Raw genomic sequence first — 24153 nt, 5'->3', positions numbered from 1 at the left:
GTGGGGCGCCTGGGTGGCGCAGTCGGTTAAGCGTCCGACTTCAGCCAGGTCACGATCTCGCGGTCCGTGAGTTCGAGCCCCGCGTCAGGCTCTGGGCTGATGGCTCAGAGCCTGGAGCCTGTTTCCGATTCTGTGTCTCCCTCTCTCTCTGCCCCTCCCCCGTTCATGCTCTGTCTCTCTCTGTCCCAAAAAATAAATAAACGTTGAAAAAAAAAATTAAAAAAAAAAAAAAGGCCAGTGACACAACAGCCATCCTCAGTAAACAGGACCCTCTTAATATTAGCTTATATACTTGCTTATAGAGGGTCAGCTATAGGCTTTGGGATAAGAGAGGTAGGCATACCTGGTATTTCCAGGGAAAACCACTAGAAGTTAAAAAAAAATATTTTTGGACAATGTAAATCAACTGCAGGCTAAAATTTTTAACCAAGGGGCACCCCCTCTCCATTTTTCTCCAATATGTCACACTCCAAGCGTTGTATCTAAGCTTTGCCATTTACTAGGCTGTGTGAGCCTGCCTAAGCCGCTCAACTCCAAGTGTTTACTGGTATGAAGACATGTGCAAACATAAGCTGTTATTATCACACTTGTACATGAAGATATGGAAGTGAGCTTTGCTGTGTATTTCTTCTTTGGAGCAAGCTCACAGCTTCTTAACCTAAGCTGCAGAGTATTTGGATTTCTGAAGACTTGGTCTTGAAGGGAAAGAAACTGCCTAATATTTTTTTCTTTTCATCAATTACTGCTTTTCCTTCTCTTTCTTCTCAAGTTTTTTAAAAGAATACTTCCATATTAGGACTAGGTGGACTAAATTTTAGTAAAATTTTTGTTTCAAGTTAGAACTTAAACGTCTCCTTTTAGAAAAAGTACAATTTAGGACTTTTGATTTGTGCCCTTACCTAATATCATGCAGTGAATCTCTTCTACAAAATAGTATTACTGTACTATTATAGCTTTTAATGTCATCCATCACCCTATTTGATAATAAAACAGAGCTATTTTAACAATTGAAAAGTTGCTTGCCCTAGGTCTGCATTTGATTCCAATGGTATTTACTCTCACCAGGATTCAAAGAAGCCTCTTACTGGTTTTGAATACACATTTTATATTTAATACACGTGGGGAGGGGGTGGAATCTGACATATAAAATTATTGTTCCCCTGACATTTTATATACTATTCCACCAAGGTAGTACTTGGAGAGCTCTGCATAATCTGTGGTCTATGTCTAGTCTGACAAGTAATAAGAACACTCTGAAAAGCTATCATTTATTTAATGTCTACGACATGCCAGGTAATTGGCATACATCACCTCCAATTGCCAAAATACCACGCTAAACTAGGAATCACCTGGTCTTCATTTTACAGCTAGGAATCAGGGAGAGGCTGATAACTTTCCCCAGGTCCCAAGGCCAGTAGTGTATAATGGTAAAAACAAACAAAAGAGAGCCTAGAGTCGGAAAGACCTGCATGCAATTCCTACCTCTCTCCTTCAGTGTTTGACTATGGACAAATTACTTAATTCTTCTGATTAACCTCATCACAAATAAGAACAGTACTTAATTCGTATAAACACTGTAGAGAAATAAAACCACAGAATCTCCATTTCAGTGCCTAGTTCATAATGGCAGCTAGTAAATGTTAACCGTGATGAATATACTGTGTACAGTAACACTAGAATTTGAACACAGGGCTCCAAAGGTTACTATGCTGACTGTAACATCATACATCTAAACTGAATGTGAAAAATGGGATCTTATCATCTATTTTCAATTATAATTAAAATTAAGAAAAAGCACTTGTAGGGGGCACCTGGGTGGCTCAGGTAAGCTTAGGACATGATCTCACGGGTAGTGAGTTTGAGCCCCACGTCAGGCTCTGTGCTGGCAGCTCAGCCTGGAGCCTGCTTTGGATTCTGTGTCTCCCTCTTACTCTGCTCCTCCCCAACTCACACTCTGTCTCTCTCTCTCAAAAATAAACATTAAAAACTAATAAAAATAGTTAAAAAAAAAAAAAGAAAGAAAAAGCACTTGTTAAAAAAAAACACATATGGGGTGCCTGGGTGGCTCAGTTGGTTAAGTGTCCGATTCTTAGTTTAGGCTCCGGTCATGATCTCATGGCTTCATGGGTTCGAGCCCCACATGAGGCCTGCTCTCTCTCTACCCCTCCCCCACTTGCACTATCTCCATCTCTCTCAAAATAAATAAATAAACTTAAAAAAAAAAACATACAAAGACAGAAAGCATAATGGTGGTTGCCAGGGGCTAGGAGAGAGTGGGGAGTTCTTGTTTAATAGGTATAGATTTTCAGTTCTACAAGATGAAAAGAGTTATGGAGATGGATGGTGGTGACTGCAAAACAACATGAAAGTATTTAATACCTCTGAACTTACACTTAAAAATGATAATATGTAAAATTTATATATATATATGTAACATATAATGTTACCTCAATAAAAACAAAAACCAACATTAAGCTTTATTAGACTGAATCTGAAAATATAGCCTTAGATGGAAATTTTAAGGAAATTGAATTATGACATATTTTTCATATGACAATAAAAGTATTTTATTATATGATCTTAAACAAAGTATTTATTTTATGATTTACCTGTGTAATATAAAATAAATCATTGCCTAGAACTGATTTCCAATAGATCCTTTTTATTTTTGTGTGTGAGAGAGAGAGCACGCACAAGTGAGAGGGACAGAGGGAGTGAGAGAGAGAGAATCTCAAGCAGGTTCCATGCTCAGCACAGAGCCCGACACAGGGCTCGATTCTGCGACCCGGGATCATGACCTAAGCCGAAATCAAGAGCCAGACACTCAACCAACTGAGCCACCCAGGCGCCCCTTCAAATTTCTTTGTTTTTAAATTTTTTTTTTACATTTATTTATTTTTGAGAAATAGAGTGAGACAAAGCATGAGCAGAGAAGGGGCAGAGAGAGAAGGAGACATAGAATCTGAAACAGGCTCAGGCTTTGAGCCATCAGCACAGAGCTGGACACGGGGCTCAAACTCACAAACCATGAGATCATGACTTGAGCCAAAGTCGGACGCTCAACCGAGCCACCCAGGCGCCCCATTTTTTTGTTTTGTTTTAATGTTTACTTATTTTTGAGAGCGAGAGAGACAGAGCATGAGTGGGGGGAGGGGCAGAGAGAGAGGGAGACACAGAATCTAAAGCAGGTTCCAGGCTCTGAGCTGTCAGCACAGAGCCTGATGCGGGGCTTGAATCCATGAACCGTAAGATCATGACCTAACGGAGCCACCCAGGCGCCCCCAAATGATTCTTAAATAGATCTTTAATATGAATGAGTGGGTACATGCAATGTGTTCTAGAAACCTGAATATAAGAAAATGGTTGGTTGTCCCCTTGTTAGAAAACATGAAAGAAAGCAGAGGCTCTTTCTGTGATTCTATAGGCAGCAAATTCTATTTTAAAAAAGACTGCTCTTCAGTAGGCAGCATGAATGCATCACAGTACACACCTCTCTACATAATGACATTTTCTTTATTATTATTTTTTTTATTTGAGAGAGGGAGAGAGTGTGTGCAAGTGGTGAAGAGAGACAGAAGGAGAAGGAGAGGGAGAAGGAGTGGGAGAGGGAGAGAGAGAATCCCAAGCAGGTTCCATGCTCAGCACGGAGTCCTACCTGGGACTTGATCCCATGACTCTAGGATCAGGACCTGAGCTGAAAACAAGAGTTGGATGCTCAACTGACTGAGCCACCCAGGTGTCCCAATGACATTTCCCTTAGAAGCTGTTTTTCCTAAAAACAAGTCATCTGTAATGCATAACAGAATGAGGTCATAATGCAATTACTAAAGGAAAAACTATTTATACATTGAAAAATGTTTCAACTTAAATCTTAAACATATCTCAGTAACTGAAAAAAAATTTAACACAGGTTTTTTTTTTTTAATCTTTATTGGAAGCACCACAGTCACGACTATCTGAAACAATATTCCTCTTGTCTAGTCAATGATTGAGGTTCTTCAAAAAGTCATAATCAGACATGCTGAACACATTTAAAAATTTTTAAGGGAAAGTTGCAGTAATTTTATATTTAAAACCAGTTAATAATGGTATTTCTCTATTTTCTCTTAAAAACAGGGATTTTTATCAATGCCTATTAATACTCTTACAAAATTACTATTGTTTTTAAAATTATAATATCAAGTCATATTGGATGGTAAAAAAAAAAGCACAATTACTACTTATGTAATGGTAAGTTATGATAAATACAAAACAGGAAAGTCTACTCCATTTTTCTACATAAATGAAAACACCCAGGGGTGCCTGCGTGGCTCAGTTGGTCAATTTGTTGATTTCTGCTCAGGTCATGATCTCGCGGTTTGTGACTTCAAGCTCCGCATCGGGCCCTGTGCTAGCAGTGTGGAGCCTGATCGGGATTCTCTCTCCTCTCTTTCTCTGCCTGCCCCTCTCCCACATGTGTGCGCATGCATGCTCTCTCAAAAAAAAAAAATAATAATAAACCTAATAAAAAAAGAAAATCCATATTTTATGTTACACTTCTGACATGCCCCCCTCACTATAGTAAAGATAATTTGCTTGATTTTTTAAAATAATTTAAAATTGCTTTAAATGTTTCACTTGTTTTTACAAAAGATGTGTTAATGGCTCAATAGAGGTTAATTTTTGATACTAAAATAATTTCTATTTTGTTCTCATCCTCTCCCTGTGGATCATGACTATAAATTACAACTTACTCTCTTAAATAGCTACCAGTATTTGAAAACTCCAATTTTCTGCTTAGTAAACGGAGTTCAACAGTGAGAATCTTTGTAAAAAAAAAGGAAATCTTTTTCCTTTTTGAAATTTCCATTTGAATTCAAATTTCCATTTGAATTTTATACAGTTTGTACAGCTTCACTGGAAAAGACAAAGTTAATTCCTAAGGCTCATCATTATTTTGTCTTTTTTTGAAAGAGAGAGCAAGCACACACGAGTGTGGGGGAGGGGGAAGGGACAGAGGGAGAAAGAGATAATCCCAAGCAGGCTCCATGCTCAGTACGGAGACTGACACATGGGACTCAACCCCAGGACCCTGGGATCACGACCCAAGGTGACATCAAGAGTCAGATGTTCAACCCACTGGGCCACCCAGGTGCCCCTAGTTTGCTTTATAGGTAATTTTCAAAATCTGGAGGGGAAAAAACCAAAACAGAACAAAACACTGCTTAGAATGATATAAAAGGTGGTATCTGGGATCCTCATGTCTTTTCATTAATAGGACTGGACTGCAGCACACCCCCAGGGCCTAGTGCATAGTAAGCGCTCGACAGTGTTTGCTGCATTGAATGAAGGTGCCTGGGTTGAGGTCCGACTCTACACTATGCCACAGGTGGGGCATTTTCCTTTCCATTTTCAACGACTGCGTTATCCCTCATTGGCTCTGGCCCTGTTGGGTCCCTGCTTCTGGCCCTGCCCTCTCCTCACCTGCTCTCCAAGCTTTGGACCTTTCTACATTTCAGTGATTTCTGACCTCAGTCACTATTACAACTCTGTCCTGTGAGATGCTGGTTAAATCAATTAGGCAAAGGTCAGCTATTTCAGTATTTGGGAGACATAACATAAATATTTTGAATTTTAACTATCACCAATTAGAGCAACTAAAGCTCTTCAAATAAATCTAAATCCTAATCAGATGTGTCAGAAGCACATTTAATTTTAAAAATTGAGAGGGAAAGTTGTTTGAAGGAATTTTTTTTTATCTAGTATCATTTAATAATGGCATTTTCTGTAACTATTTCTCCACCTATTCATCTTTAAAAACAGTAATTTTTAAAAAAATATTTCTAATGAATGGCTACCAGTACTCCATTCTTTTTTTTTTTCTGAATTCAACTCTAGTTCATATGAGATAGTGAAAAACAAAACAATTAGTACTTATGTAATGCTAGCAATATCAAATTGCTGAGCCTGTTTCAACTGGGAAAATGCTATGGTGTAGGCCAGATGAAAAATAATCAACCTAGACTAATTCTCCACTGGTTTTCCAATTAAGTCATTTGTCAAGAGTGGGAGAGTAAGAGAATGCAGTATGTTTTAGAAATCTTGGTATGGTTAATAAAAAAAAAAAAGTAAAAAGTAGCTGGGATCTTGCAAATGGTTAAGATGTTGAAATATCCTTTGTTTTCTGATTCTGTATTCAGGTGGATTACATTTAAATCCTGACCTTAAACACAAAGGTTTCCCCACCACCGCCCTTTGGCATACAATACTCATAACAATATAGATCTGCCTCAACTAGTGACAAAGAGGTCAAAACTCCTAGTCTTGCCTAAAGTAATAGACACTTTAGTTTTTACTGGTTTTTCCTTCAAAGCAAATATTTAACATGTACATAAAGTAGCTACAGTTTAAATATTCCGCATTTTATTGTGAACCAAAGTATATTGATTAAATTGCTTCCTAAGTAGGAGAAAATTCTTTTTTAAATGTAATGTTTGTAAAGCGAGCCTTTATTGTTTCTAAAGCAGTTTAAACATACATGTACTCGGTTTCATCTTCCTAACTCTGAGAGATGGGTAGGGCTGATACTTCAAGATTTAACTTCTCTTGTTTATAGAAGAGGAAACACATGTTCAATTATCTGCTCAAAGTGTCAGAGTGAGTAGCACCATTCTGGACTCAAGTCCACCTTGTCTGACCCCAGGCTAATTCTCTTTCTGCTCTATCGTTCTCCATTAAAAAATGGACTTTAAAACCTATCTTGGTAAGGTTTTATTATACGACCTCTTACCAGAGGACTCACACAGTAAGTGTGCAAATTGTGGGATGACAACAATTAAATCAGTAAGTGATCAGGATGCCTTGGAAGAGGGTGTTGTGAATTTGGGAACTCAAGCCCAGGTTCTTCCTCCTGAATTGGAGAAGAAAATCAAATTTAAGAAGGGATTAGAAGGGAGGAGGAGGAGGAGATATTCTCCCTTTTAGTTTTCAAATTATATAGTTTTGATCTACTGAAATAAAAGAATATAAGTTAATGCACCTGACCTATACTACAATGAACATGTAATTTAAAATTTACATTGAACTTCCTAAAAACCTCACCCTGTCTACTCCTCAGCTAATTTGCTAGAAGTGACTCTTCAGTCCTTGCTGACAGTTACAATTCCTTTCTAGATTTATATCCTTTAATCTGTTGTTTTATTCCATTTGCTTTATTTCATGTTTTACCTTTAGAAAAGTAAACAAAACATTTTTGTAATCATGTATTAGGTTGTCAAATGCCAGTGATTTAATGGAGGCTTTAGTCTTCTACCTGTAAAAAGAAAATACATTTCTCACTCTTCCCTTAGGGATTGTTCTTTGCTCTGTGAGGTATAGAAGTTCACTGTTAATTAGCAACACAGCACATACAGGAAGGTGATGCCTTTGTAAATGGAACCTTATAGTCAACAAATTCCAAGAGCTAGCATTTATTGCAGAGCTTCAAATGGGGCCAACCCAAGGGCAAAATGGAAACAATCTACATTGCTCATGAAGAGCTGTGAGCTCCATTCCGGAGCATCAATCTGCTCTTCTCCGGTTGTGGATTTGATCTATGATGTTGGAAGGAGGTGCGTTGAGTGTGAGAGAATGTGTGCATGTGCACAGAGGGCTTTGTGACAATTCCAGGTGGTTCTGAAGTCCTCTTCTTGACATTCGGGGTTTCCCTTGCTCCTTAGCCTGAGGAACAGCAATCACTGGGTGATCAAGGGAGGTGGGGCAGAGCTCTGGAAGTGTGTATGTGCTACACCTGTCCGCTTGTCTCTAGAAAAATCATTATCGGCCTCTCTCTGTTTCCCACCTAAGAAGTCAGCATGGGCAGTGAACAGATACCAAGGAATAAGGTGAAAAGGGAAAAAAATCACTACACTAGATAGGTCTGTCTTTAAAGAGCAAAAACAGGAAAAGTTTTAGGGACTTGAAACACTGGCATCTTTTTATTTGCTACAGAATTTTTCTGCCTTCTCAACCATAAATAGCTTCATGTATTTGTGGCTCCCTATGGGGCCCTAAGCTGTTGAAATCATCATTTAGTACCTCTACTATGAGAAGTAACAACAGCACAAGTCCCCCCAATGATGACTACAGCCAGTGAGCCTGCTCCATAGGTGCTGTGGGCCCAACACCTTCGCCAGCCTTTCAACTTCATTGTGTAGCTTCCCACACACTGCACCAAACATCCAGAGCAGCCACTGACATCGACTACCTAAAACTAAGGCCGTCTGCCAACATGCTTAATACTTAACTATGCCGTTTGTTTTAAACATTTCAAGAAAATATTTCCAGGTAGAAAGGGAACTTTTTCAGAATTTTGTCTCTGCTTTTCCATTCCTATTTACCTGGACTGCTTTATCCCTTTTGGAGAACCGATTGCCACAGATTCACCAGTTCTCAACTCCACTTATCCATCATGTCTATTTTTTTTTTTCAATTCAAGTTAGTTAACATACAGTGTAGTCTTCGCTTCAGGAGTAGAACCCAGTGATTCATCTCTTACATATGACACCCAGTGCTCATCCCAACAAGTGCCTTCTTTAATGTCCATAACCCATTTATCCATAAGATCCATAACCCATTTATGGATGGGACAACCCATCCATCTCCCCACCCACCTCCTCTCCAGCAACTCTCATTTTCTTCTCTGTATTTAAGTCTCTTACAGTTTGTCTCCCTCTCTGCTTTTATCTTATTTTTCCTTCCCTTCCCCTATGTTCATCTGTAGAGTTTCTCAAATTCCACTTGAGTGAAATCATATGATATTTGTATCTCTCTGCCAAACTATTTTGCTTAGCATAATACACTCTAGCTCCATCCACGTTGTTGCAAATGGCAAGATTTCATTCTTTTTTATCACTATCACTCATCAGCATGGACATACAAATCAAAACCACAATGAGACACCACCTCACCCCGGTCAGAATGGCTAAAATTAACAGCACAGGAAACATCAGGTGTTGGTGAGGATGCGGAGGAAGGGGATCTCTTTTGCATTGTTGGTGGGAATGCAAATTGGTGCAGCCACTCTGGAAAACAGCATGGAGGTTCCTCGAAAAATTAAAAAAATAGAACTACCCTACAACCCAGCAATTGCACTACTAGCAATTTATCCAAACGATACAAAATTGCTGGTTCGAAGAGGCATAGGCACCCCAATGTTCATCGTCTCTGTTCTTAAAGTGTTTCCTTCTCCAGTCTCTGACCTCCTTCCCCAAACTAATCCACCATCGGCTCCTGCCAATTCTTCCCTGTCACCACTCAAATCAGGCCTTTTGCTCAAGGGCACCAATGCTGTCCCAAATTAAGTGCTTTCTACTCTGTCATCCACAATCCCATCTCAGTTGTCATCCATCCTCTAGAGGGCACCTGCCATAAGCCACTGTACCACACCAAGGGACAAAACCGCCTGGGCCACTGCACTGATTTTTTTCCACTGTGAAGAACTTATTAAAAGACTTGATGTATTTAGGAGAAGGGCTGCAATTTCTCATTCCAATTTGAGGGCCTTACGTAATGCGGCCCTTGTGTCTTTGTTCAGTTGCCTGCTCTGGCCAGGCTGTCCCCTGATCTGGGCCTGTGCAAGCAAGCAGGCTCAAGTTCAGGCTCCACCTTCCTGTTCCTCCTCTGCCCACTTCTCCTTAATGCCTAAACGCCTCCTCATACTCCCCATCCTTCCAGGACGCTATTTTGGCATTTGACTGCACTCAATTTAGCAATTTTCATATTTCCGGTGTCAAAGTATCACATCATGTAAGTTTTATGATCCTGATTACACCGTGAGTGCAAGTTCTGTGACAGCAGCTCTGTGTCCTATGGCGTTTGGGTATGGTTCTGAGCCACTAGGCATAAAGAAGACAACAAGACCTGAGGAATTAGTAGCTTTCAGCCTTGTATGAGGAAGGCCATTCTCACAATGATTCTCTGAACCTGATAGGCTACATCTAATTTTTATCACACACAGGAAATGAAACACAGGAAGATAAAATTTTTAAATAAAGCTTTAGATTAATATCAAGATGTTAAAGAGGTACTTCAGGATGGTAATGGTGACTTTTTTTTTTAAACTATGGAGATCATTCCTTAAGAAAAAAATAGAGACTACCCAATTTCTTTCCCATCAGGGCAACAGAAATTCAAATTAGAGTTTCAACTTGAAATGGCTAGGAGTTAATTATTTAGAGTATAGCGAGATAACTGTTAAATTATAATGTGCTCTTCATAAGTGTTCTGAAGCTAGAGATGTTGCCCTACTTTTTGGTGGGTAAAAATAGTTGGGATCTTTGTAACTCTTGTGAGAGGCAGTATAGTTTATGTGTTAAGTACACAGAGTCAAAATGCCTGGACTTCCTGAGTTCCAATCCCACTTCCTTCAGTCTGAGCGATCTTGGACTACTCGCTCACTTCTCACATGTCTCAGATGGCAGATATCTAACATGAGGGCAGATAATTATCATACCTATTTCATAGGGTTATTATGAGGATTAAAATGAGAATATACAATAAAATTATTAGCATAATGAGCACAAAATAAGTACTCAAATATTTACTATGACTGCTATTAGTTTTAAAAATTCAAGGAACATAGATACTACCTTTCAAAACTCACCAAGCTTTCAGATTTAAGAAGGCTGTCATGAAGAATAAATGGGATAAGGGTGCCTGGGTGGCTCAGTTGGTTGAGTGTCTGACTTCAGCTCAAGTTATTATTTCATGGTCTGTGAGTTCGAATCCCATGTCAGGCTCTGTGCTGACAGCTCAGAGCCTGGAGCCTGCTTCGGATTCTGTGTCTCCCTCTCTCTCTGCCTCTCCCCTGCTTGCTTGCGCGCGCGCTCGCTCGCTCTCTCTCTCTCTCTCTCTCTCTCTCAAAAATAAACAAACATTAAAAACAATTAGGAATAAATGGGATAAAACAACGTCTGGCATCTAGTAACTGCTCAGTAAAAGGTAGCTATATTATAGGAGTAGATGGGATAGAATAAAGCATTTTTTTAAAGCGCTGCTCCTTAAAATAAACCAAACCACTCCATTAACAGCAAAAATGAGAGTTACTTTTTAAATTTCAGATTATAATTTGTGTGGAAGGAACAGACACATTAAAACCAATGCTCGTTGGGGTGCCTGGGTGGCTCAGCCAGTTAAGCGCCGGACTTCGGCTCAGGTCACGATCTCACAGCTTGTGAGTTGATGAAGCCCTGTGTTGGGCTCTGTTCTGACAGCTCAGAACCTGGAGCCTGCTTTGGATTCTGTGTCTACTACTCTCTCTGCCCCTCCCCCCGCTCACACTCTGTATCTCTTTCTCTCAAAAATAAACACTAAAAAAAATTGAAACCAATGTTCGGGAAAATTTTCTTATAAACAGGCAATCCTCTAAACCAGTTTTGAAGAACATCCTGGGTGAGGTGACTCACTGTTGCCTTTGGGTTGCCTATTGTAAAGCCAAGAGCCAAATAAGTGGCCAGTCTCTACAAAGGCCTCAGGGCATATATTCTCTGTATTATCCCCATTCCTGGCTCTATTTTTCCCTTTCTTGCTCTTATCTTCCCTTTGTCCTGTTTTTCATCTCTTATTTTAAATTTCATTTTAACTTATATAAAGTTTTCTGTTCCTTTGGATGTTTTTCTCAAACAAGATGGGTGGCAAACAAACACATCAACATTTAAAAATTACTGGGCTTCTAATTTACACTTTACAAATTTGCTATGTAAAGTGCACCTTAACTTAAATTTTAAGTTACAAGAAGCTCTCCTTGGATAATGTGAATTAACTTTTGGTCCACATGTCCATGTCTTTACTTGAAATCAGTTTCTAATAAATTCCTTCTCCTTCAGAGAAACAGTGACAGAAATAAGGGTGAATCATATATATATATATATATATATATATATATATATATATATATATATATAACACATATATACATACTTATATTATATTATTATATGATTTAAATAGTTATCAGGAGCGCCTGGGTGGCTCAGTCGATTGGCTGTCCAACTTCAGCTCAGGTCAAGATCTCACAGTTTGTGAGTTCAAGCCCCACATCAGGCTCTGTGCTGACAGCTCGGAGCCTGGAGCCCGCTTCAGATTCTGTCTCCCTCTCTGCCCCTCCCCTCCTCATGCTCTGTCTCTCTCTGTCTCAAAAATAAATAAAAAACATAAACAAAAAAACAAATAAATATTTATAAAGTAGTCAATCAGCAAATGTTGCTTGAGGACCTGCTACACGTTTGGCATCATCTCTGCACTGGTTAACAAATCAAATCCCCTTTACATCATGTTTAGTTGTGAGCTCTGGACTGAGATTCAATAATAATCAAGGCTTAATGATGAATAAAAAACAAAAACTGGGATTGAAAATTCCACATATGCAAAAATGTCTGATGTCTAGCTAAACTTGGAATAAACAGAGACCAAGTTAACTGGGGCTTTCTGTGTGCAACTTAGAGAGAGAAAAAATTACTCATACATGTATAACACACACACACACACACACACACACACACACACACACACACACACACGATGTCCTACATTCATATTCTGTAAGGTTCTAACCATGGCACATTCTTTGTCTAAACACCCATTTCTTGGGCAAATGCATCTATTTTCATGGATGATGACTCCAAAATCTTTATTTTCAATCCTACCTTGTTCCCCAACCTTCTGCATCTCATCTCCAACTTTCTGTTAGGCACACCTGAATGTCCTATAGACATTTCAAACTCAATGTCCTAAATCGAACCTCATTCCAATCTCCTTTATCTTGGCAATGCCCCTTCCCCCCCACTGTTTTTTTTCATGTGCTACATAAATAACTCATTTATTGTGTCTAATCTCCCCACCACCTCTCACTGGAATGTATGCTCCACCAGGGCAGGGATCTTTGTTCATTTCAGATGTCCCTTCATTCAAGATGTCTAGGTATGCCTCGAATGGTGTCTGGCATTTAGTAGATATCAAATAAATAAACTCCCTCTTCAGTGTTACTAATAGCAGCTGAGCCTAGGGAATCATCTTAGATCTTTGCTTCTTTACCTCCAATATAGAACTGCTAATGTTCCTTCCCAGATAGTCTCGTTAACTACCCCTCCCCTCTCAATGCCTAACACTGATGGTCTAGTTCTTTACCTGGACATCTCTTACCAAAGTGATTTAAAACAGCCACCAGAACTCTTTAAATAAGCATACCACCCTAAATCCAGATATTAAATGCAAAACTGAGCCTGCCATTCTGCTGAAAACATCCAGAGGTTCTGTTTTGCCCAAGGATAAGTTCAGGCCCTGACTAACAGCCCAAGACCTGGACCCAATCTGCACACTTAGCTTCACCTTCTACTCACATCTCAATTTTCAAAGTGGTTAACACAAAATTGCTTCTGGTGCCCTGTGCAGACAGACTATCCTTATTCCTCCTCACCATGGCCAATTTTAATCTTTCAAGATTCAGTTTGGGGGTCAATTCTTTAAGAAGCCTTCCCTGACCTTCTAGGTTAGCCTAAATGTCATGGCTTTGCATGTTCCCATAGCAACTAACTCAAGGGCTACAAAAAATCTGGGCAAACATGCAATTAACACTAAACCCTTATGATTATACAAGGAGGAAGGGAGGGTTCATAAAAACCGTAGATATAATCCACTGAATAGATATTTATTTAAGCTCTTAAAATAAGTGAGTAGAAAGAACCAGGTTATCCATTTTCTAACATCTGGTAAAGGAAAGAAATCATCTTTAAAGAGTTTTATGAGAAAACTGTAAGCCAGAACAGTCCTTGGTTTCCTATCTCTGACTCAGCAGTTCTGTAAGTGACAATGGACTTTGATGTTCTTTAGCTCCCTGTACATGGCTCATGGAGACACTGAGGGCTGTATCGTAGCATGAACTGAAGACATCTAATAAATATATGTTATTTCCTTGCATTATCATTTCCTTAATTTTATATTTCAAGTTATAAGGGAATACCTATATTTCAATTATTATATAATGCCACCCTGAATAGTGTGTGTCCACTAAATTCAAGTTCTCTATTTTGGGGTGCAACTGTATTGTGCCCATCCCCACCCCCCTGCACCTCCCACTTGCTCACATTGCAGTGATAGGGCTAATGTGGTTATATGACACAGTGAGACAAGTTCCTCTGGACCTGTTCAGTTTAATCATTAATTTTATAAAGCAAAGGAAATTAACTATTAACCAACCATCACATTTCCTTAACAACAGTTACCTCAAAGAATAAAGTATAGGGGCACCTGGGTGGCTCAGTTGGTTGAGCGTCCAACTTTGGCTGAGGTCACGATCTCGCAGTCTGTGAGTTCGAGACCCACATCGGGCTCTATGCTGACAGATCCTGGAGCTTGCTTCGGACTCTGTCTCTCCCTCCCTCCCTCTCTCTCTCTCTCTCTCTCTCTCTCTCTCTGCCCCTCCACCACTCATGCTCTCTCAAAAATAAACATTAAAAAAATTTTTTTTCAAAGAATAAACTATAAATTTAAAGATTTTCAAATCTACATGCTGTGAACTACATATGTTAAGACTGAAATACGTGTTCAGAGGCTTGGTTACCTTAAAATTCTGCCTATCTGAGGAATCTTTTGATTAATCTGCAATTGTACCTCTTAAAGTTATTTTGTTTCAGGAAATAGATTTGTAAGTCTCTTACTTAAAAGGAAATGTCTAAGTATGGAAACTGACATCACATGATTTGGCTGACCTTACCAAGATATGCACTCTTTAGCCTAACAGGTCTGCTTGCAAAAATATAAATCCAGTTGACTTTACGTAATAATGAACTCTGTCCTTTCATAGCCTTGTACCTCTTCAGTGATTTGTGGTAGCTGTGTCTTCCAGACACTGCTTGTACACTGGGTATCCAAAAAGGAAATTAGGTTATAAAATAGTGTAGTGAATGTAGTCGCCTCTGTTCACTGAGGGATCACAAAATAAAATACACATGAGATGAAACTAATGGCAATTTACAGTTGGAAAGAGAGTAAAAACTCAGACTAGAATTACAAGTTGCAGATTAGAAGGTCAAAAGCCTGCACCAACTCTTGCGCTGGTTTCATTGCTAATTTCCTGATTTGCCGGGAAGTCACTTAACCTCAACTGCTCTCATGCCACGTGTAAACATTCATGTGTACATTCAAACATTTATTTGGTGGCTACTCTATACCTATAGTCTTGCTCCGTTCTGGAGATACGACTGTCTCACCCTAAAGACATCTCACAGAGGAGCTGAAGGTGCAGTAGGTTGGTGGCTCTTAATATTTTCTCTCACTATGCAACTTCCAAAGGCAAGACTCCCTGCATGGGTGACAGAGGGTCAATTATGGGGTAAATATCAACAGTCTAGGCTGAGTTGGAACATGTGCAACAGCCTCTCCAGAAAATTCTGGCAGACCCTCTGCCTACTTCTCCCACATGCCCTCTGAGAACTTTGAAAACTCCTAGGCTAGAACAATCTTACAACCTCCAAGGGAGCTCTATGAAGAAAATAATGTATTACAGGAAAAATAAAAACCTAATGAAGAAAAAAAAAAAAACCTAAAAGTGCCACATTATTGTACCACTTACACGATCTCTCTCTAAAGACATTAACCAGAGAACTGTAGCATTTGATTCTACAGAATAAATCTAGTATTTTGATGCCACTTGATGATTTATAAAATCTGCGAAAACATTTTGTTTCCATTTTATTTTTCTTAGCATTAGGTAGGGCAATACTACTTTCCCTATTTAGATATAAAGAAATTATATAGGCAAATTAAATAATGACACGTTATAAAATTTTTTTAATTAAAAAAATTAAATAATGTCTTACTCTCATACCTAGTGAGTGACAGAGCCAGAAATTAAAACTAAATCCTCTGACCCTAAAACCAGTCCAGTTTCCACCAAGGGAGAACCCTACTTAAAAAATATAAATATATAAATGTTTATTCTTTTTCCTTTTAAGATAGAAAGGTCTTGACAAACCTTCAAGGCAAATAAGCAATTCAAATTTAAAAACAAAATTATAAACTTCCATTTGTAACGTACAATAATATGGCTCTTAACTGACATTATTGGAAAATAAGCTGTTCTGGATGAGACTTCTAAGTTTTTTTATATTAAATGTTTAAGATAAAAAAAATAAGCACATATATATTTCCCATTAAACAGAACACAAAGAACATAATTTACACATTTTTTAATGTTTTTTTTTAAGTTTATTTACCTATTTTGAGAAAGTGTGTGGATGGGAGGGAGGGAGGGAGGGAGGGAGGGAGGGAGGGAGGGAGGGAGAGGGGGAGAGGGAGAGAGGGAGAGAGAGAGAGAGAAAGAGAGAAAGAGAATCACAAGCAGGCTCTGCACTGTCAGCGCAGAGCCTGATGTGGGGCTCAATCTCATGAACCATGAGATGACCTGAGCCGAGATCAAGAGTCAGGTGCTTAACCAACTGAGCCACACGGGTGTCCCCATAATTTATACTTTTAACAAATGATTTGCAGTCTCCTTACACCGTTACTACTACACTATTATACCAAGCTTTAGAGTGGAGTGCTCTAGGGCATAAAGCCCTAAACCAGTAAACTCAGAGCTCAGACTGTTCCATCTTTCTTCCTGCCTCCACTCTAGTGGATGCTTCCAGTTCTGCGCTTGGTGTGGTTAGCTCTTTTCAGCTTACCTGACTCCCCTTATCCCAGCTCCCTCTATCTACTGCTTCTTGAATTCTCTGCTTTTATAATCTAAGGAAGAGCTTAAGGTTATCAGGGAAAGCCCAATATCTATCTATCTATCTATCTATCTATCCACACACACACACATATATATATATACACACACACACACGTATTATATATATTTATGTTATATATATGTATTATATATTTTTATATACACTATAATATAGACCAAATTATGTCTTCTCAATGCTTACATCACACCATTATCACCAAGTAGGCATGAACGAATGACATATAGGGTAGAGTTTCCATGAGCTTGAAAATTACAGGTCCGGGAGTTCGAGCCCCGCGTCAGGCTCTGAGCTGATGGCTCAGAGCCTGGAGCCTGTTTCTGATTCTGTGTCTCCCTCTCTCTCTGCCCCTCCCCCGTTCATGCTCTGTCTCTCTCTGTCCCAAAAATAAATAAACGTTGAAAAAAAAATTAAAAAAAAAAAAAGAAAATTACAGAAAATGAAAGAAGTAGACTGAGAGATTCAGAGTTGTGAGATGTTGGGTTGGGTCTAGGTGTGGAGTCCTGAGACTTTAATCCAGGTCCAAGTTTGGTCTAATGATTCTGAATAGATTGATAAACAGGGTCTGATCCCAATTGTCTTCATCTATAAAAGGGGAAGAATAATACATCCATATACCATAATTTTATGAAACTAGTGCTTCCAACTATAAAGTATTATAAAAATAATTTATTTTTATTAAATCAAAAAAGTTCTGATACAGAGTCCAATTTCTCACATATTCTCTCTCATACACACATGATAAAACAGTAAATAAATACAAATACAAAATAAAAACAAGTAAGTCCTCACTCTGATCAAGTTTATTTTCAAAATTTATGGTCTGGTTTCACTCAGGTGAGCTCTAAAATCAAAATTCCCACTTAGTTCTCTAATTCTCCCCTCATACTCCTGAATTTTTATCTTTTTCTCAGCTTCCTCTTTTTCCATAATTTTATCTTCTAATTCACCTATTCTCTCTTTTGCCTCTTCAATCTGTGCTACGGCCGCCTCCATTTTATTTTGCACCTCATTTATAGCATCTTTTAGCTCCTCGTGACTATTTCTTAGTCCCTTGATCTCTGTAGCAATAGATTCTCTGCTGTCCTCTATGTTTTTTTCAACCTAGCAATTAATTTTATGACTATTATTCTAAATTCTTGTTCCGTTATATTGCTTAAGTAGTTTTTGATCAATTTGTTAGCTGTCGCTACTTCCTGGATTGGCAGGTGGGAGGGAGGGGAGGGTGGGTGATGGGTATTGAAGAGGGCACCTGTTGGGATGAGCACTGGGTGTTGTATGGAAACCAATTTGACAATAAATTTCATATTAAAAAAATAAAGTCAAATCAAATCAGAATTCCCCCCAAAATAGGGACTACGTTATATTTTTTTTTAATTTTTAATGTTTATTTTATTTTTGAGAGAGAGAGAGACAGAGTGTCAGCAGGGGAAGAGCAGAGAGAGAGAGAGAGAGGGAAACAGAATCCAAAGCAGGCTCCAGGCTCTGAGCTGTCAGCACAGAGCCCAATGCAGGGCTTGAACTCAGGAACCATGAGATCATGACCTGAGCAGAAGTCGGATGCTTAACCGACTGAGCCACCCAGGTGCCCCGGGACTAAACTATATTAATAAAAGTCTTAAAAGGTGCTCATCAAGTTTCATTATCTATTATCGATCAAATTTCCAATGGAAGAAAAGGATGTCTAGACATCAAGGTTTTTCCATATTTATTTATACCTCAGTTACAAAAACAATTGTTTCCTCAGCTACTTCCAACTAAGCAAAACCTTTGGGAAAGCCATTTGCTTCAGAAGCAGAGAAGTCCAGGTTCCGAAAACAGCCACAACTTGGGTTCTGATACGAAGGCTGAGACACAGGCAGGGTACCACAGAGGGTACCATTCCAAATGCCCTCTCTACACTGCTTTATTGTTATGTATTGCCTTACTTTGTTCACTAATTAGTGAGCCTAAGAGGGGAGTCCTTATATTGGAAGGTACAAAGTGGCATTAGGAAGGTACCAAAGGTAATTTTACCTTATTATCTTATCTTCTACTGAGCCAATCATATAGTTAAGGATAGAAAGAGGGGAGTGGTGGGTGAGGAAAGTCTTAAAAAATAAATTGATCTCAGTACTGCACAAATTTATTTTCCAGAAATCAATCTCCTGGTAACAGAATCCATGGTTTCCTACAGGAAATGCTCTTCCCCACTGTTAGTGTAGGTAGTTTAAGTTGGCTGACTCTAGCCAGAACTAGCCTGTCAGATCACTGCATTCCCAGGTCACTATAATTGGTTTGGAGGGGAACATGGGAGCCAAGTGCAGTCTTAGAGGAGATTTAACTGGGAGCTTTTCTAAGAACTGCTGGGAACAGAGAACTTCTTTTTAATGAGGTCCTGGTGGCTATCTCATCACCATGAGAGAACCTGGATGAGAACAGAGCCAGAGCAAAGTCAAGCACTGGAGAGAATGCAATGGAGTTCTAACCACCTGGTTTACAACCATGGCTTGTTTGAAGCCAAGCCTACGCCAGGGCTTTACGGTTATGTGAGCCAATGAATTTCCACTGCTGCTTAAGCCTGTTTGTGTTGATTTTCTGTCACCTGTAACCAAGAGCCCATATTCTGAGAAAGAAATACAGAACTCCTATTACCAATTCAATGCTGAGTTTCGGGACTATTAAATAATTAATAGTGTAAATAATGTAAAATCATGTAGTATTAATTAAATAACACGAAACCAATCCTAGAAGCACAGAAATAATGAGTTGGTCAGCTTTTCCATCCAGAACTGAGGACGCCAGCTTCCTGTGGTCACCAGCAAAACAAAGATGAAACATTCAAGTGCTTTAAGTCTCTGAAGCAGTAGTTCATCCCCCAGAAAACTGCCCGAGAAATAAACCTACAGGAGTCTTAGTGTTGAGCTCCTCCGTAAAATAAGCATCAATGATGCAATAATGCTGCTACTAAGAGCAAAACTTCTACACTTCAGCCAATCATATAGTCAATATTACTAAAACCATCTAAGTCTGATGGTAATTAATGGCTTACAAGTGAGGACGGAGGAAGGAGAACACAATCTAAAAGACTACCTCTCCTCAGGAAGTACAATTACTTGGACAGAAGCAAAGCTAGCCTAAATATACCTAGAGAATCTCAGTCAAATGTTTAATTTAGTGTACTGGTTTGGAAACCTTCAGTTAGAACAACGGTAGGACTGAAGCAGGGACCTGGAATCTGAAGCAGCTGTTCAATGCAATTATTCTGTATGGAACACAACTTAACTCACAGACACGATCCTGATATTAAAATTTCAATTTGCCACAAACACATATATTTATACAGAAACACAGAAAAGACGTGACACGATCTATGTGTGCCTAGTAAAAATGCTCTTGCACATCATGCAAATTAAGTTTACGGAGAATTATTTTTCTAAGTCTCACTGAAAAACAAAGACCAATAAAAACAAAAAAGTTCTTTCTGACAGATCTCAATTCCCAATTTCAAACTCTGCCCATTCAACAGCACTCAGTGGAAAATCTCCAGGTGGTTTTTAGATAAGACATTACTACTATTTATCACTGACAGACTGCCTCAGAAGTATTTTGTATCTATTTCCCAGTAGTGATTTAGAGTTAACTATGCACGCAAACTATGCAGCAGGAAAGAAAACGTGTAAAAGGAACACCCACATGAACATTTACCTTCCACTGCTCTTTTGAAGAATACTTTGCAGCTGCCACAGGTTACTACCCCATAATGACATCCTGAAGCCTCATCCCCACACACCAAACATATTTTGGAAGGTCTTGAAGATCCAGTAGAAACACTTCGTAAAGTAGAGCTGGGGAAAGAAATCAAGATTTAAATAAATACGCTACAATAGCAAATTTGATATGCTGTACAGCTTAGCTCAAACTTTGTCAATACTCGCAGTTTCATAAATGAATTCAGTATTTACTGGTCACAGATGTGACCTAGAAAATGAAGGTAAAACCCTATCAGTGGAGTAATGCTATCCAGAATTCTATGCAGCAAAGCCTTTTCTCAATGCCAAGAAACAATAATCACATAAATACTCCCCCCGGCCCCGCTATTTTTGAGAAAGTCGACCAAAAAAATTATTTGCATTCTAGGTGGGCAGGGAGGAGGAGAATCTTGAGCTGAGTCATTATCGAAGTATTTTGGCATCAAAGAGCTATTACAATACTTCTTTACTCTCTTCACCCAGACTCACATTATATATCTCAATTATGCCAGATAAAAAACTCTCCCATTTCCAAAACAATCCACTAATCAAAATGTAAAAATTCTTGCCTTGACTGCCAGCAATTCTACCCCTCCAAGCTTCTGCATTTTTCCGTGTTACCTTATATAGGTATGTTCAAATCATTTTGCTTACTAAAAGGACACAGTCAATACTCAAAAAACAAAAGCCGTATGTGGTGAATATCTCAGGTATCTTTCTGGTAAGAAAATGAAGGGCATCAGTTTTTAGGGAAAAATTTAGCCCTTTAAACAAAAATCTGTATGAATACTTAAAAAAATTTTTATTGCTTATTTATTTTTGAAAGAGAGACAGAGTGCGAAGAGGGGAGGGACAGAGAGACACAGAATCCAAAGCAGGCTCCAGGCTCTGAGCTGTCGGCCCTACGCGGGCTCAAACTCAAGAACCGTGAGATCATCACCTGAGTTGAAGTCGGACGGACATTTAACTGACTGAGCCACCCAGGTGCCCCTCTATGAATACTTTTAAAGGGGAATCTTCTCATATATACTGTGATACATTCTATATTACTGTGCTAATTTAAACAAGAATATTTTACATTCTAATAAGGCATCGTAGTTCAGTGACAGACGTATTCTGAACAGGCAAAGAAGGTGACATTATTCATTTGTAGTCCACATGTATTTGTTGAATATGTACCCACAGGCCCTGTGCAAGGTACTGAGGAAATAAATACCCAAACCCAGTCTCTGTCCTCCAGTGAGTGGGGACCTGAACAATTACGGTAAGTGCTATGGTGCGGGGTAGTATGGCGGCACATACTGGGAAGGGTGAGACTCTGCCAGTAGGGAAGCACTTCCCCAAAGGTGACCACTGAACTGAATCTGGAAGCACAACAGGATGAGAGCTGGACAAAGAAAAGGTGCAGGGGAAGCAGAGGTGCAACGGCTCAGGGAAATGCCAGATGGACGTGTTCAGAAGACTCTGAATAGAACTGTTGTATGTCACCACCATCGCCTTGCTGTCACGACGACATCAGTCTCCATGTAAAACAGCAGGAACGTGTGGAAAAGACTCAAAGAAAACACATTAGAAGACTAGAATGGTTATGTCACGGTGATGCTTTCTCTGTTTTCCAAATTAGCTAAAACGTGATTAATTCTGTCCTGGTAATTTTTTTTTTTTTTTAAGACGTTTTCACTGTGCTCTCACGAAAAACAGAAGGAACAAAGTATTCAGCTGCTGGAACACTGCAGCATAACTGACTTTTTAGAAAATGACTTCTTAAATCAAGGACTGCAACAATGTTCTCCAAAGTTGTTTCTCCTTCCGAGAAAAGTGCTCTTTATTATTTTTATTAGTGTCCTTTGACTTCTTTATGGCATTCAAAACATTCCATTTCAGCACCAGTAACTTCTTCAGCATGTCAGAGAAACTCAACCCATGCTCTGTCCGACCCTCTTACCTCTCTTATGCCTCACAGGGAAATATCGCAAGTTCATAAACAATTAGAATGCAACTTACAATCGTCGTTAACTGTGGCTGCTTTTTCACAACTACAAGCGTAGGTAGGACTTGTGTTTCACATTTATGGGAGCCTTGGTCTTGGTCTCCAAACTTAATAATCTCTTAACTTCACTTTTTATAGCCCTCCTCCTCTTGTCAAACCCATCCTCTCTGTGATCTTGTCTAGTTTCTCAGCTTTAACGTCATGGATATGCCCAGGGCTTCCAAATATTTATCTCCAGCTCAGACACCTCCTGAAATTTCTGACTCATTTATCCACCTGCCTGACATGCCCACTTGAGTGTGTGAGGTACACCTCAAACTTAACATGTCCATAACTTCGCTGATCTTCTCCCTGCCCCAAACCTGCTCCTCCTACAGACAGACTTTGTCATCTTGGTTAATGGCAACTGTTATGGGCTGAGCTGTGTCTTCTCCAAAATTCCCATGTTGAAGTCCTAGTCCCTAGAACCTCCAAGTGTGATCTCTTTTGGGAATAGAGTCATAGCAGATACCTTAGTTAAGATGAGAGCATTCTGGAGTAGGGTGGGCCCCTATTCCAACATGACCCACATCCTTCTTAAAAAGCGGAAATCAGGACACAGACACACACAGAGAATGCCATGTGAAGGTAAAGGTAGTGACACTTTCACGAGCCAGTTAACATCAAAGATTGCCAGAAAACCACCAGAAGCTGGAGACTGGTAAGAAACAGATTCTCCCTGACAGCCTTCAGAAGGAAGCAATCCTGCTCGCACGTTAACCTTGGACTTCGGGTCTTCAGGACCGTGAGACAATACATCTTTGTTGTTTAAGCCACCCGGTTTGTGGTACTTTGTTACCATGGCCCTGGCAAACTAAAACAGCAACTTGGACTCGTCTCTGACTCTTTACTCTCTCCCTCCACACATCCAATCTGCTAAATTCTATTTACTCTGCCTTCAGAATACATCCAGATTCTACTCACTTCACACACCTCCTCTCGTACCACTAGCTTCAGCTGTCAACACCTCTTCCCAGGGATTTGCAAAAGCCTCCTAGGTGATCTTCCTGTTTTTCCTTGCCGCCCCTTCCTTCCTCTGCAGCCAGAATCATCTTTATTCACTCCTTTGCTCAAAACCATCCAGGGGCTTTCCCTCACACTCAAAAGAAAAGTCAGTTATCCATGTTACTGCAGGGCCAAATCTGGCCTCCCAGACTTCTCCAACCTCTCCTGCTTGCCTATACCACTCAGCAACACTGGCCTCCTCAGTGGCCCCCAAAACCACCAGGTGTGCTCCCACGTCAGAACCTCTGCACTTGCTCTCCCCTCTCACCTAGATATCTACAGAGTCCCGCCCACCTCCTTCAAGGCTTCATCCAAATGTCACCTTCTCAGTCTGGCCTCTCTGACTACACTGCTGAAAATGCCTCCTTCCTTAGGACCCTCTATCCCCTTTCTGCTTTATTTTTCCTCTCGGAACAACACATTACCACCTAATATGTTGTCCTCTTTACCTCTGCACTCTGTTTATTGTCTTCCTCAGACACACAAGAAAGTAAACTCAATAGGAGCCAGGATTTTCTTCTGCTATTTACGATCGTGTGCCCAGTTCCTGGACCATTTAGTACCTGGGGCAGACCAGGACCCCCCAGTCAGCACTTGAATAAATGACTGATTTTGAGTAACTGGCATTGTTGCAACAGAC

General features: G+C 39.6%; 1 protein-coding gene across 2 annotated transcripts in view; it reads right to left on the bottom strand.

Annotated features, from left to right (window-relative positions):
- The window catches only part of NR3C2 (nuclear receptor subfamily 3 group C member 2), a 348657-nt gene that overhangs the window by 158569 nt on the left and 165935 nt on the right, over positions 1 to 24153 (bottom strand). Inside the window, exon 3 of one of the 2 annotated variants that reach the window (XM_019828874.3) lies at positions 20424 to 20575. In XM_019828874.3, the coding sequence (XP_019684433.1) occupies positions 20424 to 20575 (152 nt within the window). The remainder of the gene's footprint in view (positions 1 to 20423; positions 20576 to 24153) is intronic. The other variant, XM_003984956.6, reaches the window with a different exon arrangement.

The sequence above is a fragment of the Felis catus genome, chromosome B1 (assembly GCF_018350175.1).
Source record: "Felis catus isolate Fca126 chromosome B1, F.catus_Fca126_mat1.0, whole genome shotgun sequence".
Lineage (NCBI taxonomy): Eukaryota > Metazoa > Chordata > Mammalia > Carnivora > Felidae > Felis > Felis catus.
Note: the sequence above shows the minus strand (reverse complement) of the source record. Positions and strands in the feature narration are given on the sequence as shown.